The sequence below is a fragment of the Jaculus jaculus genome, chromosome 10, assembly GCF_020740685.1.
Source record: "Jaculus jaculus isolate mJacJac1 chromosome 10, mJacJac1.mat.Y.cur, whole genome shotgun sequence".
In the NCBI taxonomy this organism is placed as follows: Eukaryota; Metazoa; Chordata; class Mammalia; order Rodentia; family Dipodidae; genus Jaculus; species Jaculus jaculus.
The window spans coordinates 13,516,521-13,534,612 of NC_059111.1; the positions used below are offsets into that span (position 1 = coordinate 13,516,521).

Consider the following 18,092-nt stretch of genomic DNA (forward strand, 5'->3'; position numbering starts at 1 on the left):
TTCAATTCCCCAGGACCCACGTTAGCCAGATGCACAAAGGGGTGCATGTGTCTGGAGTTCGTCTGCAGTGGCTAGAGGCCCTGGCACACCCATTCTCTCTCTTCTCCCTCATTCTCTGTCCTCCGTCAAATAAAAAATTTTAAATAATTTGGGCTGGAGGGATGGCTTAACAGTTAAGGTACTTGTTTGCAAAGCCAAAGGACCCCAGTTTGATTCCCCAGGACCCATGTAACCCAGATGCACAAGATGGCACATGCATCTGGAGTTGTTTCGCAGTGGCTGCAGGCCTGATGTACCCATTCTTTCCCTCTCTCTCTTCCTCTCTGTCAAATAAATAATAATAATAAAATTTAAATTTAAAATAATTTAAGTAACTAGCCAGGCATGGTGGTGCACTCCTTTAGTCTCAGCACTTGAGAGGCAGAGGTAGAATCGCAGTAAGTTCAAGGCCAGCCTGAGACTACAGAGTGAGTTCCAGGTTATACTGGGCCTAGAGTGAGACCCTACCTCAAAAAAAAAAAAAAAAAAGAATTAGCTGGGCATGGTGGAGCATGCTTTAAATCTAGCACTTGGGAACCAGAGGTAGGAATATCACCATGAGTTTGATGCCAGACGGAGACTATATAGTGAATGAGACCCTATCTTAAAAAACAAAAATAAATTGGGCGTGGTGGTGCACGCCTTTAATCCCAGCACTTGGGAGGCAAAGGTAGGAGGGTCACTGTAAGTTTGAGGTCAGCCTGAGACTACAGAGTGAATTCCAGGTCAGCCAGGGCTAGAGTGAGACCCTACCTCGAAGAAAAAGAAAGGTAACGGAAATCAAACAATGTGTAAGTAAGCGGGGTGTTGGTGGCACATGCTGTTAATACTATCACTCCAGTGGCTGGGGCAGAAGGATCGCAGCAAGCTCAAGGCTAATGTGGTTGGTCCACATGGTAAGTTCCCGGCCAGCCAGGGCTACATAGTAAGACCCTGTCTCCAACACAGAAGTTTGGTTGTCCCTTTGGAAGGAAGTTTTTGTCTGCTGCCATGTTGGTCAGACTTGAGATCATTCATGGAGGGCTCGCCTGTGAGGCCTCCACTGACTAATGTCTGCTGTGCAAACAGGGTTAGTCAGTGACATCCTCATCCATGGCATGAAGGCCCGAAACCGCTCCATTCATGGAGATGTGGTGGTCGTGGAACTGCTCCCCAAAAATGAGTGGAAAGGAAGAACAGCTGCGCTGTGTGAGAATGAGAGTGAGGACAAGGCCCTGGGTGACGCCCCCAGCGAGCCCATGCCCACAGGTGAGCCTCTGCAAAGGTGCCAGCATCCACTTTTCCTCAAGGATTATTGTTTTCTTTGCCTTCAGCCCAGAAACCCAGCAATGATTTTGTGCATGCTTAATAAAAATAGTGCGTATTGACATCCTCTCTCTCTCTCTCTCTCTCTCTCTCTCATAAATGAATAAAAATAAAACTTAAAAGAAAAAAAATAATGCGTATTCATCATGTGTAATGGGATGTTTCGATACATGTGCGTGCTGCTGGATGACCGAACCTAGCTAATTAACATGTAGTGCCTCACATAACTTTTTTTTTTTTTTTTTTTTTTTTTTTTGGTTTTTCGAGGTAGGGTCTCACTCTGGTCCAGGCTGACCTGGACTTAACTCTGTAGTCTCAGGGTGGCCTTGAACTCACGGCGATCCTCCTACCTCTGCCTCCCGAGTGCTGGGATTAAAGGCGTGCATCACCACACCTGGCTATCACATAACATTTTTTAATGGAGAGAATACTTGCCATATGCTCTGGCAGTCATTGAGTGACTGAAGTTTTTTTAATATTATTTATTTATTTGTAAGCAGAGAGAGGTAGAAGACAGATAAAGAATGGGAACTCCAGGGCCTCCAGCCACTGCATACAGACTGCAGATACATGTGCCACCTTGTGCATCTGGCTTAATGTGGGGACTCGGGAATTTGAACCAAAGTTAGCATGTGGTGTGTGCCAGGCTGACTTCAAGGGGTTCATGCTGTGAGACCTAAAAGTCCAAAACAAAAACATGTCAGTCAGGCCTATGGTGGTTCCATGTGTGCTAAAAGTGTCAGTGACAGGCTGGAGGGATGGCTTAGTGGTTAAGGCATTTGCCTGCAAAGCCAGAGGACCCAGGTTGATTCCCCAGGACCCACGTTAGCCAGATGCACAAGAGGACGCAGGCATCTGGAGTTCATTTGCAGTGGTTGGAAGCCCTGGTGCACCCATTCTCTCTCTCTCTCTCTCTCTCTCTCTCTGTCTCCTTCTTTCTCTGTCAAATAAAAATAAAATATTAAAAAAATAAAATAAATGCATCAGTGAGAAGATCAAGCAAGCTTGCCTTGCTGAGGAGCAGAAAATCGTCGTGAAGATGTTGAAAGCACAAGCACTGCATCAGAAAGCTAAATAAATATGAAGCTTTTTTAAACTAAAAAAAAAAAAGGCCAGGCATGTTGGCACATGCCTTTAATCCCAGCACTCAGAAGCACAGGTAGGAGGATCATAGTGATGCTGTGAGTTCATGGGTCACCCTGAGGCTACCTAATGAATTCCAGGTCAGCCTGGGCAAGGGTGAGATTGCACCTTGGGGGGAAAAAAGTGGCCAGGTGTGGTAGTGCACGCTTTTAATCCCAGCACTCGGAAGGCAGAGGTAGGAGGACTGCCATGAGTTCAAGGCCACCCGAGACTACATAGGGGATTCCAAGTCAGCCTGGGCTAGAACGAAACCCTCCTTCTAAAAAACAAACAAACAAACAGAGTCTTTCAAATACTAGAAAGCAGGCCTTTGACTTGAATAGCACTTGGCTTCTGTGGTGTTCCTGAGAGAAGGGGACTTTGCAGTTCTTGTTTGCTGCCGAGTTGTCACTGCCCAGGCAAGCGTCACATCTGACCAATCTGTGCTCTGTCCTCTTCTGTCTTCCCAAAGGTCGAGTGGTGGGCATTCTTCAGAAGAACTGGCGAGATTATGTGGTGACCTTTCCATCCAAGGAAGAGATCCAGTGTCAGGGCAGAAATGCTCAGAAGGTCCTGGCGACACCCTGGGACTACAGGATTCCCAAAATCCGCATCAGCACTCAACAAGCAGAGGCTCTGCAGGTATGACCACTGAGCCCCTTCCATCCTGCTGCTGCCTTTGCCCACTCTTCAGCCACCCAGCAAGCATTGTTAATTCCTCCGCATAAGAGGTCATCAATTATTGATGGCATCTAGCACTCCAAGATACTGCTTTTAAAAGTTCTAAATATATAAGAGTCATCTATTAAGCAGTGCATGGTTAATAAATGAAGGCTGGAGAAAAATCGTCCTAGAAAGCGCTGTGTAGGACAGCCTGAGTGAACATACATTATCCAGCTGTCCAGCCGAGAAACTTTCAATAGATGCACTTTGCCAACACTAACAAGCTTCCTTCCCACATGCGCTACAGAAATACGATTGCTCGGCCCTGTAGAGTTGATGTAAGGCCGCTTCTGCAGCATTGATTCTCATGCAGAAGTAGAGCTGGGGGAGAAGACATAAACAAGAGCGCTTGCGGTGGACCTGTGCTGTGACAAAGGGCGTGAGCATCGTCCAGCTTAATATACCTGCTGGTTTGCAATCTGTAAACGAGACGCTGAGAGTGTCTGAAAGTGTTGGCCAGGGAGGGATCCAGTTTATGCTTCTCTTCCACCGTGGCACATCGTAAGGCTTCAAAGAACCTGGGAAAATGGCTCAGTAAGGTGATAATCATGCAAGCATGAGGGCCCAAGTTTGGATCCCCAACACCCACATAGAGCTGGGTGTAAAAAAAAAAGCCAAGCATGTTGGGTCACCACAAGTTTGAGGCCAGCCTGGGATGACAGTATGAGCTCCAGGTCAGCCTGGGCTACAGTGAGACCCTACCTTGAAATAATTAAAAAAAAAAAAAACAATGGGCTGGAGAGATGGTTTAGCGGTTAAGCGCTTGTCTGTGAAGCCTAAGGACCCCGGTTCGAGGCTCGGTTCCCCAGGTCCCATGTTAGCCAGATGCACCAGGGGGCGCACGCGTCTGGAGTTCCTTTGCAGTGGCTGGAAGCCCTGGCTCGCCCATTCTCTCTGTCTCCCTCTATCTATCATTCTCTCTGTGTCTGTCACTCTCAAATAAATAAATAAAAAATGAACAAAAAAATATTAAAAAAAAAAAAAAACAGGTGTAGTGGCGCACGCCTTTAATCCCAGCACTCGGGAGGCAGAGGTAGGAGGATTGCTGTGAGTTCCAGGCCACCCTGAGACTACATAGTGAATTCCAGGTCAGCCTGGGCTAGAGTGAGACCCTACCTCAAAAGAGTTTAAAAAAATAAAGAGTCAGTTGTGGCACATGTCTGTAACCTGAGTGCCAAGAGAGGCACAGGTCGGTAGGGTCACTGGGGCTTGCTGGTCAGCCAGTTTACCCAAAATCTGGTGCAAGGGTCAGCGTCAGCGAGAGCCCCCATCTCAAGGAAGTAAGGCCAAAGAGCAACAGAGGAGGACACACAATGTCTTCATCTGGCCTCACATATGTGTGTGTAGGGCACATACATCTGCATACACATGCATATACCACATACTACACACAAAAATACAATGAAATTAAAATATTACTCCCACACATCAAAAATTTAGATTGTTTTAAAATTCAATTTTCAATTCAATTCCCTTGTGTTTAAGTATTACATAAAAGGTGTCACAATTGGCTTTCTTTATTTTGCTGATGTGGAATTCACTATGTAGTCTCAGGGCAGCCTCGAACTCACAACGGTCCTCCTCCCTCCACCTCCCAAGTGCTGGGATTAAAGGCATGCGCCCCCACACCCGGCACAGTTGGCTTTCTTTAGCAGACTGAATTTCTCACCCACTTACTTCATGTAGAAAGGTGGTGCCTCCCTTCAGAGCACCAGGCCAAGGATTTGCATCCCACCTGGCAGCTCAGTAAAATAGGATGAGCAGAGCCCAAAAAGCAGCACAAGCCAGTACGCACCACTGTTTGCACTTGGGCCTCTCCTGCTGTGGACCTTGGTGCCTGTTGTCTCGTGGGTGTGATGCTCAGGTTGAAGCACTTACCTTCTGCCGTTGGTTCCTGTGTTTTTCCTTCTGTGCAGGACTTCAGGGTGGTTGTGCGCATCGATTCCTGGGAGTCCACGTCTGTGTATCCAAACGGACATTTTGTGCGTGTTTTGGGAAGGATTGGCGATCTGGAAGGGGAAATCGCAACCATCCTGGTGGAGAACAGTATCTCAGTCATCCCCTTCTCAGAAGCCCAGGTCAGAAGGTCCAGAGATTGACAGCTCTAAGGACAGATGTTTTCTGATTGGCTTTTGTTATTGCATGAAAAAGGAAAAATCTGCCAGCCATGGTAGCATGTGCCCTTAATCCCAGCATTTGGGAGGCAGAGGTAGGAGGATCACTGAGTTCAAGGCCACCCTGAGGCTCCATAGTGAATTCCAGGTCAGCCTGGGCTACAGTGAGACACTACCTCAAAAAAAAAAAAAAATTAAAATAAAAGTCGGGTGTGGTGGTGCATGTTTTTAATCCCAGCTCTTGGGAGGCAGAGGTAGAAGGATCACTGTGAGTTCGAGGACCCCCTGAGTCTCCATAGTGAATTCCAGGTCAGCCTGAGCTAAAGTGAGACCCTATCTCGAAAACCCAAAAACATAAATAAACAATAAAATTTAAAAAAAATTCAAGGAAAAATCTGTCTATTAAGTAACCATCTACTGTCTGAAGCCGCAGAAAGATGAGAATAAAGTGCCCTCCTGTTTCTGCCCTTGGACAGGCTAAAGTCACCTTCAAGTGTAGAATTTGTTTCCTGAAGCCTCATGGCTCCCAGATTTTTATATTTTCCAACTGTGCTTAAAAATGGCATGTCAGGGCTGGAGAGATGGCTTAGCAGTTAAGCACTTGCCTATGAAGCCTGAGGACCCCAGTTCGAGGCTGGATTCCCCAGGACCCATGTTAGCCAGATGCATAAGGGGGCGCACGCGTCTGGAGTTTGTTTGCAGTGGCTGGAGGCCCTGGCGCGCCCATTCTCTCTCTCTGTCTATTTGTCTCTCTCTCTCTCTCTCTCACTCTCAAATAAATAAATAAAAATGAACAACAACAAAAAGGCATGTCACATGGAAAATGTTAATAAAAATTGTGAAAAGATAAAAAATAAAATTAAATTTAAAAAAATTAAATTAAATTTAAAAAAATGGCATGTCAGCCGGGCATGGTGGTGCATGCCTTTAATCCCAGCACTCTGGAGGCAGAGGGAGGAGGATCGCCTTGAATTCAAGGCTAGCCTTGAATTCCAGATTAGCCTGGGCTAGAGGGAGACCCTACCTGGAAAAACAAACAAAAAAAGGCATGCCAAGGGCTGGAGGGATGGCTCAGTGGTTAAGGCATTTGCCTGCAAAGCCAAAGGACCCAGGTTTGATTTCCCAGGGCCCATGTTTGCCAGATGCACAAGGTGGCACTTGCGTCTGGAATTTGTTTGCAGTGGCTGGAGGCCCTGGCGTGACCATTCTCTACCCCCCCCCACCCTTCCCTCTGTCAAATAGATAAATAAAAATAGCATGTCAGGGTGTTAAAGCCGTGGGGAACAGGCCCTGATCTACATCACCAACCCTTGGGTCAAAAAATCCTGCTCATTTTGAAACCGTTTTTGTAACCTTTACAGAAAACACAAATCCAATGAACATAAAGCATCAGCTATTTTCATCACTTTATGATCTTTTTAAAGTTCTCATAAATCTTATTTATTACTCTCTCATAGTCTTGTTCATTGTGTGCACTCATTTTCCGTTCTGCTTCTTTCACTTAAAATTATTTCTATATGTTGACATAGCCTACTTATTTTTAGTAGTCATAACAAATTACTGAAATTAATTTACCCTAGTTTGCTCAAAATAACTCAGTTGTTGAACATTTGGGGTGTTTAAATTTTCAGTATTAGAAAAGATACATTTCAAACTTTTTTTATATCAACATTACCTTTTTTGGTTCTTTCTGATCATTCCTTGAAACATAATCCTTAAAGTAAAATTACCAAGTCAAAGGGCATGAAAAATTTAGCTTTGTTATGTATTGGCGGTTGTTTTCCAGAAAAAAAAAAAAAAAAATTGTGCCAGTTTGCATTACCATGAAGAGTGTATGGACATTCTTATTTTCATTATAGCTTATTTGACGGAACAGGAGTGATAATAGGAAAATATTCTGGAATATTTTGCATTATTAAATTTAGAATATTTTACATTAAGTTTTGATGGTTAACATTAATTTCTGGAAGTTATTTGTTGACTTGCTTGGCACTCAGTGAAAATGTCGGAACGCGAGTATACCGCGCAGGGCCAGCGTGCCCGCCCCTTAGCCTACTTAGCTGCAGATGGATGGCGAACCAGGTGATAGTGGGGCGAAATGCCCCAGATTGGTCTTGTTTGAATTATCTTGATGGCATTGCTTTTAGTATTTGGGACATGTGGATTTTTTTTTTTTTTTTTTTTTTTTTGAGGGCTGGACTTGAATTAAAAGCGCAACTCTATTTAAACAGTTGGCTCACTGGGAGGTGGGATAATCTTGTCTTTCCTTGGGTCACCCACTTATTCCTGCAGTTAACTCTGTGATGGAGAAGGAGGCTGCTGGAGGTCCAAGGACATTTCCTGTCAGATCCCAGCAGCTCTCAAGCATCTTTTCTGTTGAGTTCTGACTTCCACAGGCCAGCCCAGTACCCGATACTTGTGAGGTACCTAATAACCAGTTATTCAAGCCAGGCATAGTGGCGCATGTCTTTAATCCCAGTACTCGGGAGGCAGAGGTAGGAGGATTGCCTTGAGTTTGAGGCCACCCTGAGACTACATTGTGAGTTCCAGGTCAGCCTGGACTACAGCCAAACCCTACCTCAAAAAAAAAAAAAAAAAAAAAAAAGTTATCTATCTCAAGAACCAAACACAGAAGGTAGTAAGGGATGAGTAAATTCTTGCGTAGTCACATTGAGAACATGAGAGTGTTTGCAGAAACTTACACTACATGCATTTCTCAACATTTGACCTCTTGTGCAGATGTGTAAAATGCCAGTAAACACACCCGAAAACCCCTGGAAGGTGAGTCCTCAAGAAGAACAGGTGCGGAAAGATTTGAGGAGCACCCACCTTGTGTTTAGCATTGACCCCAAAGGTTGTGAAGATGTGGACGACGCGCTGTCAGTCAGAACCTTAAATAACGGCAACCTGGAACTTGGGGTCCACATAGCAGATGTCACACACTTTGTGGCGCCCAATTCTTACATTGATATTGAAGCTAGAACAAGGTAACCCTCTTTGTTATCAGCAGTGTGTGTGTGTGTATGTGTGTGTGTGTGCGCGCGCGCTTCTGCTAGTTTCAGACAAACATATTTCTTGTTTATATAATTCTAAAGATCCCTCCCCTAGATGGGGGGTGGGGGTCTTCTCATTTAGGAAAACAGTTCCTTGATCAATTTGTATGTCCTGTTTGTTGGTTTGAAGAAGGGTCTTACTGCACCTCAGGCTGACCAAGAACTTACTCTGTAGCCCAGGCTGACCTTGAATTAATGGCAATCCTTCTACCTCAGCCTCTCTTGAGTACTGGGATTAAAGACATGAGCCACCATGCTGTCTTATATGTCCTTTTCTTTCTTTCTTTATTTTTATTTTATTTATTCATTTAGCTGAGAGAGAGACAGAGAAAGGCAGAGAGAAAGGCAGATAGAAAGAGAGAATGGAAGCCAGGTGTGGTGGCGCATGCTTTTAATCTCAGCATGTGCCACCACACCCAGCCAGTCTCTTTGTCTGTCTCTCTCTGCCTCTTTCTCTCTTTCTCAAACAAAATTTTAAAAAATAAAACTATGCCAGGCATGGTAGTGCACACCTTTAATCTTAGCTCTCGGGAGGCAGAGGTAGGAGGTTTGCCATGAGTTCGAGGCCACCCTGAGACTGCATAGTGAATTCCAGGTCAGCCTGGGCTACAGTGAGACCCTACCTAGATTTTTATGCCTTTTTTTTTTTTTTTTTCAAGGTAAGGTCTCACTCAAGCCCAGGCTGACAGCGGTGCACGCCTTTAATCCCAGCACTCGGGAGGCAGAGGTTTTCTGAGGCAGTGTTTCACACTAGCCCAGGCTGACCTGGAACTCACTATGGAGTCTCAGGGTGTCCTCAAACTCATGATGACCCTCCCACCTCTGCCTCCCGAGTGCTGGGATTAAAGGCGTGCGTCACCACGCCCAGCTATGCTTCAATTTCCATTTTCTTAAACCATCAAGATTCGTGTCTGTTTATTTGTTTTTCCTATATCAATGGAAGAATATTCAGCTCTAAGCAATATTACCTAGAGAAGTGGGCACCTGGGAGCCATTCTATTAGACAGTCTGCCATGCTGCAGGAAGAGGGGGTCCTCCTGAGGTCTTGGCCATCCCTTCCTACAACCCACGCGGTCAGCAGCTCCGCTGAAGGTCAGTCATTGCAGGTGTGTCGTTCATTTGCAGGGCCACCACCTACTACCTGGCCGACCGGCGCTACGACATGCTGCCCTCCATCCTCAGCGCTGATCTGTGCTCGCTCCTGGGCGGTGTTGATAGGTGAGTGGGTTGTTTTCATCGTCACAGCCAATCCACATCCTTCTAAGATGCCTGGTGCCCCTGCTTGAGCTCTCTGTTGTCCAGTGCGCCCTCTCACTTTGTGCATCTGTCTTTAGGTGTGAGCTGGGGATTGAACCCTGGCTGGCAGGCTTTGCAAGCAAGTGCTTTTACCACGGAGCCAACTCCCAGCCCGGCCCTGATATGCCCTCCCTTCTGGTTTTCCCAGATACTTCCCCACACTCGCCACCGCATGGTATCTGCAGCTTCATTTTCCCAGCCTTCCCTGCCTCTGTCTTTGTTCTCTCTGCTCTCTTCCCACTTTTTGGTAAAGGCTGAGAGGAGTTCTACTTTCCCTGGTAGAAGCTGTTCTGTGTGAGGATCATAAGGTTAGGTCATTTTTGTTTGTTTTAATTTTGTATTTATCCATGAATAGGTAGTTAAATTAGTCCAAAATTTACATGTTCCAAAAGATTTAATAAAATGCTTTTCCTAGGGCTGGAGAGATGGCTTAACAGTTAAAGCTTGCCTGCAAAGCTTAAAGACCCAGGTTTGATTCCCCAGGTCCCACATAAGCCAGTTGTACAAGTTGACATATGCACCTAGAGTTTGTTGCAAAGGTCCTGGCATGCCTATTCTTTTATCTGCCTCTTACCTTCTCTCTCCCTCTAACAAATAAAAATAAATAAAATATTTTTTAAATGCTCTTCCTATTATTTTCATCTTAGTTACCAGTTTCTTACATGTTTTTCTTTTTTTTTAATTTTTATTTTTTTATTTGAGAGCAACAGAGAGAGAAAGAAAGAGGGAGAAATAGAAAGAGAGATAATGGGCACGCCGGGGCTTCCAGCCACTGCAAACAAACTCCAGATGCGTGCGCCCCCTTGTGCATCTGGCTAACGTGGGTCCTGGGGAATCAAGCCTCGAACCGAGGTCCTTAGGCTTCACAGGCAAGAGCTTAACCACTAAGCCATCTCTCCAGCCCATCTTACATGTTTTTCTATGTTTAGTACACATAAGAATGAATGTATTTTTATGCAAATTGTATTTTATGGATATAACTAATATTTATACATGGTGTATAAAATTTACAGTATATATTCTGTAGTTTATATATATAAATTGTATACAACTGTATAGTTTAATATGTATAAATTATACAAAAATAGTTTTGTTGAGCCAGGCATGGTGGCATATGCCTTTAATCCCAGTATTTGGGAGGCAGAGGTACAAGGATTACTGTGAGTTCGAGGCCAGCCTGGGACTACAGAATGAGTTCCTGGTAGCCTGGGCTATAGTGAAACCCTACCTTGAAAAAAACAACAAGCTGGGCTTGGTGGCGCACACCTTTCATCCCAGCACTCGGGAGGCAGAGGTAGGATGATCACCATGAGTTCAAGGCCACCCTGAGACCACATAGTAAATTCCAGGTCAGCCTGAGCTAGAGCGAGACCCTACCTTGAAAATCAAAAACAAAAAAGAAAAAGAGGGATGGAGAGATGGCTTAGCGGTTAAATGATTGCATGTGCAGCTTGAGGACCCCGGTTTGAGGCTCGATTCTCCAGGACCCACGTTAGCCAGATGCACAAGGGGGCGCACGCATCTGGAGTTTGGTTTGCAGTGGCTGGAGGCCCTAGTGCGCCTATTCTCTCTCTCTATCTGCCTCTTTCTCTCTCTCTCTGTCGCTCTCAAATAAGTAAAAATAAACAAAAAAAATTTTAAAAAAGAAAGTAAAAAAAATAGTGTATATCTGTGTCACACATGTATATATGCTAGTGAACACCTTCTTTAAAATTTTTTTGGGGGGTTTCAAGGTAGGGTCTCACTCTAGCCCAGGCTGATCTGGAATTCACTATGGAGTCTCAGGGTGGCCTCAAACTCACAACAATCTTTCTACCTCTGCCTCCCCAGTGCTGGGATTGAAAGTATGCACCAACACACCCGGCTTAACTTTTTTTTTTTTTTTTTTACTATTGACAACTCCATAATCATGAACACTAAACCATGATAAGTCCCCCCATCCCCTCCACAACTGCACTCCCCCTCCTGCTCCTTCCCGCTCGCAGCCAGTCTCTCTTTGATTTTGATGTCATCATCTTTTCCTCCTACGATGCTGGTCTTGTGTAGGTAGTGCCAGGCGCGGCGAGGTCAAGGATTTCCAGGCCATTTTCTTTCTGAATGAGTGCGCTGTAGGGAGTCCTACCCTTCCTTTGGCTCTTACATTCTTCCCCCCACCTCTTCCACAGTGGACCTTGAGCCTCGGAAGGTGTGATAGAGATGTGTCAGTTCTCAGCACCGTGGTCAACACCGTTTCTTGGAAAGCAACATTGTATCTTAGAGAGCATTTTATATTAGTAGCGGTTTATCTGTGGAAATTTGGATAGTTTCTAGTCTTTTGTTTGTTTGTTTTTCAAGGTAGGGTCTTGCTGTTGTCTAGGCTGACCGGGAACTCAACTGCAGCCCTTCCTACCTCTGCTTCCTGATTGCTGGCATTAAAGGTGTGTGCCAACATGCCTGTCAGTTTCCAGTCTCGCTGATACAAAGCTAAGCTGAGTCACTCTGAGCATAGCTCACTTCACATTTAAAAACAAATACAATATATCTGTAAAGAGCTTCATGGAAGCAAAACTCTTTCAAGTGCCTGCATTTGTATTTATTTAGATCAACATAATTAACTTGTGCTCCCCAGAGGTTACACCAATTATCTTGCCAGCCTCAGTGCTTTGGAGTGCCTGCTGTCTCACAGCCTTGGCCCCACGGCATGCTGTACCCTTTTATTTTCTTCTGTTAGATAGATGAAAACTGGTGCCTTTAGTTTTAACTTGCATTTTTCTATTATGCTAACCACTTTGATGTGTAAGAATACTTGTGTATCCTTTTCTGTGAACCAGTTCATCCTTCTTGCCTAGTTTTCATTTGCCAATGTGATATAGCACTGATTTGTAATAACTCGTTTATTTTTTTTGTTGTTGTTGTTGTTTTGTTTTTGTTTTTTTCAAGGTAGGGTCTCACTTCTAGCCCAGGCTGACCTGGAATTCACTCTGTAGTCTCAGGGTGGCCTCGAACTCATGACGATCCCCCTACCTGTGCCTAGTGCTGGGATTAAAGGTGTGTGCCACCACATCCGACTATAAGAACTCTCATTTATTTATTTATTTATTTTGGTTTTTCGAGGTAGGGTCTCACTCTGGCTCAGGCTGACCTGGAATTCACTCTGTAGTCTCAGGGTGGCCTCAAACTCATAACCATCTTACCTCTGCCTCCTGAGTGCTGGGATTAAAGATGTGAGCCACCATGCCTGGATTTTTCTTTTCAATATTTTATTTCTTCATTTATTTATTTGAGAGAGAGAGAGGAAGAGGGAAAGAATGGGCAGGCAAGGGCCACCAGCCACTGCAAACAAACTCCAGGCACATGCACCCCCTGTGCATCTGGTATGTGGGTCCTGGGGAATTGAAGTGGCTTTGCAGGCAAATGCCTTAACCGCTAAGCAATTTCCCCAGCCCTAGAACTCTTTACATATTAAGAAAATTTGCCTTTTGGACTGAGGAGATGGCTCTGGTTAAGGAGCTTGCCTGCAAAGCCTAAAGACCTGAGTTCGATTCCCCATTCCCCACATAAAGCCAAATGCACAAGGAGGCATATGCATCTGGAAATTCACCTTTTTTTATTTTTTGTTCGTTTTTATTTGAGAATTACAGAGAGAGAGAGAGAGGGAGGGAGAGGGAGAGAGAGTGAATGGGCGCGCCAGGGTTTCCAGCCACTGCAAACAAACTCCAGATGCATGCGCCCCCTTGTGCATCTGGCTAATGTGGGTTCTGGGGAGTCGAGCCTCGAATCGGGGTCCTTAGGCTTCACAGGCAAGCGCTTAACTGCTAAGCCATCTCTCTAGCCTGGAAATTCACCTTTTAATGTATGAATTGTGAGTAAATGAACCTTTTCCTAATTAAGCTGTCATCGAGATTGATACCACAGCTCACTGCCGCCCCGTAGGATTTGAACGCGGTGTTCTGATTTCCTGGGGTACAAAGCAGACTTGACTCCCAGTGCCAAGCTATTTTATTCAAAAGGGGAGAGATACAAAATGTCACGTGTGAGCGCATTTCAGTTGCAGCCCAGCCTGACTCTGTCGTTTTATTTGTTTACTAAGTTGCAGGTGTGCATGTGCACATGCACGTCAGGGTCCCTCGCCACTGCAAATGAACAGTAGACACTTGTGCCACTTTGTGTCCAGCTGTACATGGGTGCGGTTGTACCCAGGCCAGCAGGCTTTGCAAGCAAGCACCTGTAGCTGCTGAGCCATCCCCCCAGCCCCTTAAAATCCTTTATTATTATTATTATTATTATTATTATTATTATTATTAGAGAGAGAAAGAGGCAGAGAGAGAGTGAGAGAATGGGCGTGCCAAGGCCTCCAGCCACTTCAAAGGAACTCCAGATGCATGTGCCCCCTTGTGCATCTGGCTTACGTGGGTCCTGTAGAATTGAGCCTCGAACCGGAGTCCTTAGGCTTCAGAGGCAAGCTCCCAACCACTAAGCCATCTCTCCAGCCCCTGTTTTTGGATTTTCGAGGTAGGGTTTCACTCTAGCCCAGGCTGATCTGGAATTCACTAGGTAGTCTCAGGGTGGCCTCAAACTCACAGTGATCCTCCTACTTCTGCCTCCCTCTCCCGAGAGCTGGGATTAAAGGCGTGCACCACCATGCCTTGCCCTTTTTGTTTGTTTGTTTTGTTTTGTTTTATCGAGGTAGGGTCTCACTCTAGCCCAGGCAGAATGACCTGGAATTTTCTATGTAGTCTCACAGTGGCCTCAAACTCAAAGCAATCCTCCTACCTCTGCCTCCCAAGTGCTGGGATTAAAGGCATGGGCCACCATGCCCAGCTTTTAAAATACTTTTTATTGATAGAGTTGTTGATCTAAGAAACTAGACCAAAAACGTATGGTAATGTCATTTCTTTCAAGGTAGATTCAAAAACAAGTTCAAGAATGCAAGGCTGGAGAGATGGCTTAGCAGTTAAGGCATTGCCTGCTATCAAAGGAACCCAGTTTGATTCTATAGTACCCATGTAAAACTAAATGCACAAGGTAACACATGTGTCTGTAATTGCTTTGCCGTGGCTAGGAGGCTCTGGCACCCCCATTCTCTCTATGTGCCTATCTCTCTCATATAAATTAAAAATATTAAAAAAAAAATAGAATGTAGGGCTGAAAAGATTGCTCAGTGGTTAAGGCACTTGCCAACAAAGCCTAACAACACAGATTCAATTCCTTAGTACCCATGTAAGGTCAGATGCACAAAGTGGCACATGATTCTAGAATTCGTTTGGAGTGGCTGTAGACCCTGGTGTGTCCATTCTTTCTCTGTCTCTCTCTTTCTGCTTGAAAATGATCAATAAAAATATTTTTAGCTTTGCATGGTGGCACACAACTTTAATCTCAGCTCTCAGGAGGCAGAGGTAGGAGAGTAACCATGAGTTCAAGGCTACCCGGAGACTAAATAGTGAATTCCAAGTCAGGCTGTACTAGAGAAAGAACATACCTTGAAACCACCCCCAGATACACACACACACACACACACACACACACACACACATTTATTTATTTATTTATTAACAACTTCCATGAATGTAAAGAATATCCCATGGTAATGCCCTCTCTCCCCCCACTTTCCCTTTTGAAACTCCATTCTCCATCATATCCCCTCTCAATCTCAATCAGTCTCTCTTTTATTTTGATGTCATGATCATTTCCTCCTCTTATGATGATCGATCTTATGTAGGTAGTGTCAGACACTGTGAGGTCATGTATATCCAGGCCATTTTGTGTCTGGAGGAGCACACTGTAAGGAGTCCTACCCTTCCTTTGGCTCTTACATTCTTTCTGCCACCTCTTCCACAATGGACCCTGAGCCTTGGAAGGTGTGATAGAGATATTGCAGTGTTGAGCACTCCTATTACTTCTCAGCACCATGGTGCCTTCTGAGTCATCCCAAGGTCATTGCCTTCTGAAAAGAGAATCTTCTCTAATCAAAAGTGAAAGTTGCATTAATATATGGGTATGAACCTTAGTTCTTATTTAGTGCTTACTGGGCAGTTTGATAAGCATAGTATATACATTTAGCCAGACAGCAGCAGACATTACACTCCTAGGGCTCATGACTACTCTGTTTTAGGTTTTAAGTATCAGGAATATATTCCCTCCCATGAAGCGGGACCCCAGTCCAATTAGAGGGCAGTTGGTTTCCACCATGATAGACGTACCACTACTGTACCCATTGGCTCATTTGGTCTGACTGGCAAAATATAAGGCTTGCAGTGGCCACTGTTGAAAAATCATATATATTTTTAACTGGGTGTGGTGGCACATACCTTTACTCACAGTACTTGGGAGGCAGAGGTAGGGGGATCAGATTGCTGTGAGTTTGAAGTCAACCTGAGACTACATAGAAAATTCCAGGTCAGCCTGGGCTAGAGGGAGACCCTACTTTGAAAAAAAAAATTGCAATAGAATGGTAGTGACAGCCGTGTTCCTGATTTTGTAGGTATGCCGTGAGCGTCATGTGGGAGTTGGATAAGTCCTCTTATGAAATTCAGAAAGTGTGGTACGGCAGAACGATCATTCGGTCAGCTTACAAATTGTGCTATGAAGCGGCCCAGGAACTGCTGGAGGGAAACTTCAGCGTTGTTGATGATATTCCTGAATTCAAAGACATGGATCTTGAGAGCAGACAAGCCAAGCTGGAAGAATTAGTGTGGGCACTTGGAAAGCTAACTGACATCGCTCGCCACGTCCGTGCAAAAAGGGACTGTTGTGGGGCCCTGGAATTGGAAGGTGTAGAGGTTCGAATCCAGCTAGATGAAAAAAAGAACATCCACGACCTCATCCCCAAACAGCCTCTGGAAGTCCATGAGACAGTAGCTGAATGCATGATCCTGGCCAACCACTGGGTGGCCAAGAAGATCTGGGAGAGCTTCCCTCACCAGGCCCTTTTGCGGCAGCACCCACCTCCACACCAGGAGTTTTTTTCTGAGCTCCGGGAATGTGCCAAGGCTAAAGGATTCTTCATTGACACAAGGTACTCTTCCTCTTTTTTTTCTCCATGCAGAGTCTCGCTTTACCTAGGCTGCCCTGAAATTGACTATGTAGTCTTAGGGCGGCATTGAATTTACAGTAATCCTTCTACTTGGGCCTTCCGAGTGCAGGGACTACATGCATGCTTCCCCATGCCCAGCCAGATATCCCGCTTTGAGGGGCAGACGAATGGCAGGGAGTGCTAAACTTTTTTTGATCTTATGGTGCCCTCGTTTACAGTGGTGCACCCTAATCCCAGCACTGACGACACCTGAGGCAGAAGGAGCCTCAGTTAGAGATCAGGCTGGGCTACTTCAAGAGGACTCTGGCCGGGCGTGGTGGCGCACACTTTTAAACCCAGCACTCAAGATGGAGGTAGGAGGATCGCCATGAGTTTGAGGCCACCCTGAGACTACATAGTGAGTTCCAAGTCAGCCTGGATTAAAGTGAGACCCTACCTTGAAAAACCAAAAAAGAGGGCTCTGTTGCTTAAGGTTTTTTTCTTTTCTCTTCTTTTTTTTTTTTTTTTTCATCAACAGGAGTTGTTTGGTTTCTGCCTTCAGGTAACAATAGCCATTTGATGTTTGGAGCCACTTGTGTGCAAGGGCTCTCACACTTCCTCTTGATTAGTTTTGATGGTGCTGAATCAGTGGCCATATCACTGGTTTACTACAGGCAGGGAAATTTAGTCTAGGGCTAACTAATGTGCCCAGAATTTAACAGTCTATCAGGCCAGAGTCAGGATTCGAGTCCCAAGTCCATCAAACTTGGAAGTGCCTGTTAGGGACCACTTTCCCCATTTTCATTTCTAACTGCAATTCAGACCTGAATTACATAGGATATCATTATGTTAATATACTTCTATTTCCAAGGGTTTAAAAATTATTTTCAGGGGCTGGAGAGATGGCTTAGCAGCTGAGTGCTTGCCTGTGAAGCCTAAGGACCCCAGTTCGAGGCTTGATTCCCCAGTACTCATGTAAGCCAGATGCACAAGGTGGCACATGCATATGGAGTTCATTTGCAGTGGCTGGAGGCCCTGGCATGCCCATTCTTCTCTCTCTCTCTATGCCTCTTTCTCTGTCCATCTGTCACTCTCAGATAAATAAAAATAAAATATTTTCAAAGCCAGGCATTGTGGCATACATCTTTAATCCCATTCGGGAAACAGAGGTAAGGTGGATTGCCATGAGTTCGAGGCTACCCTGAGAATACAAAGTGAATTCCAGGTCAGCCTGGGCCAGAGTGAGACCCTACCTCAAAAACAAATATATTAAGCCGGGCATGGTAGTGCATGCTTTTAATCCTAACACTCAGGAGGCAGAGGTAGGAAAATCATTGTGAGTTTGAGGCCACCCTGAGATTACATAGTGAATTCCAGGTCAGCCTGGACTAGAATGAAACCCTATTTTTAGGCTAGGTGTGGTGGCACACACCTTTAATCCCAGCAATA

At 45.1% G+C, this 18,092-nt stretch overlaps 1 protein-coding gene across 1 annotated transcript in view; it reads left to right on the plus strand.

Moving 5' to 3' along the window:
* The window catches only part of Dis3l (DIS3 like exosome 3'-5' exoribonuclease), a 44,578-nt gene that overhangs the window by 22,553 nt on the left and 3,933 nt on the right, over positions 1-18,092 (plus strand). The window contains exons 7-12 of the mRNA XM_045160888.1: positions 1,108-1,287; positions 2,939-3,108; positions 5,106-5,267; positions 8,043-8,290; positions 9,482-9,574; positions 16,113-16,646. Of these exons, the coding sequence (XP_045016823.1) occupies positions 1,108-1,287; positions 2,939-3,108; positions 5,106-5,267; positions 8,043-8,290; positions 9,482-9,574; positions 16,113-16,646 (1,387 nt within the window). The remainder of the gene's footprint in view (positions 1-1,107; positions 1,288-2,938; positions 3,109-5,105; positions 5,268-8,042; positions 8,291-9,481; positions 9,575-16,112; positions 16,647-18,092) is intronic.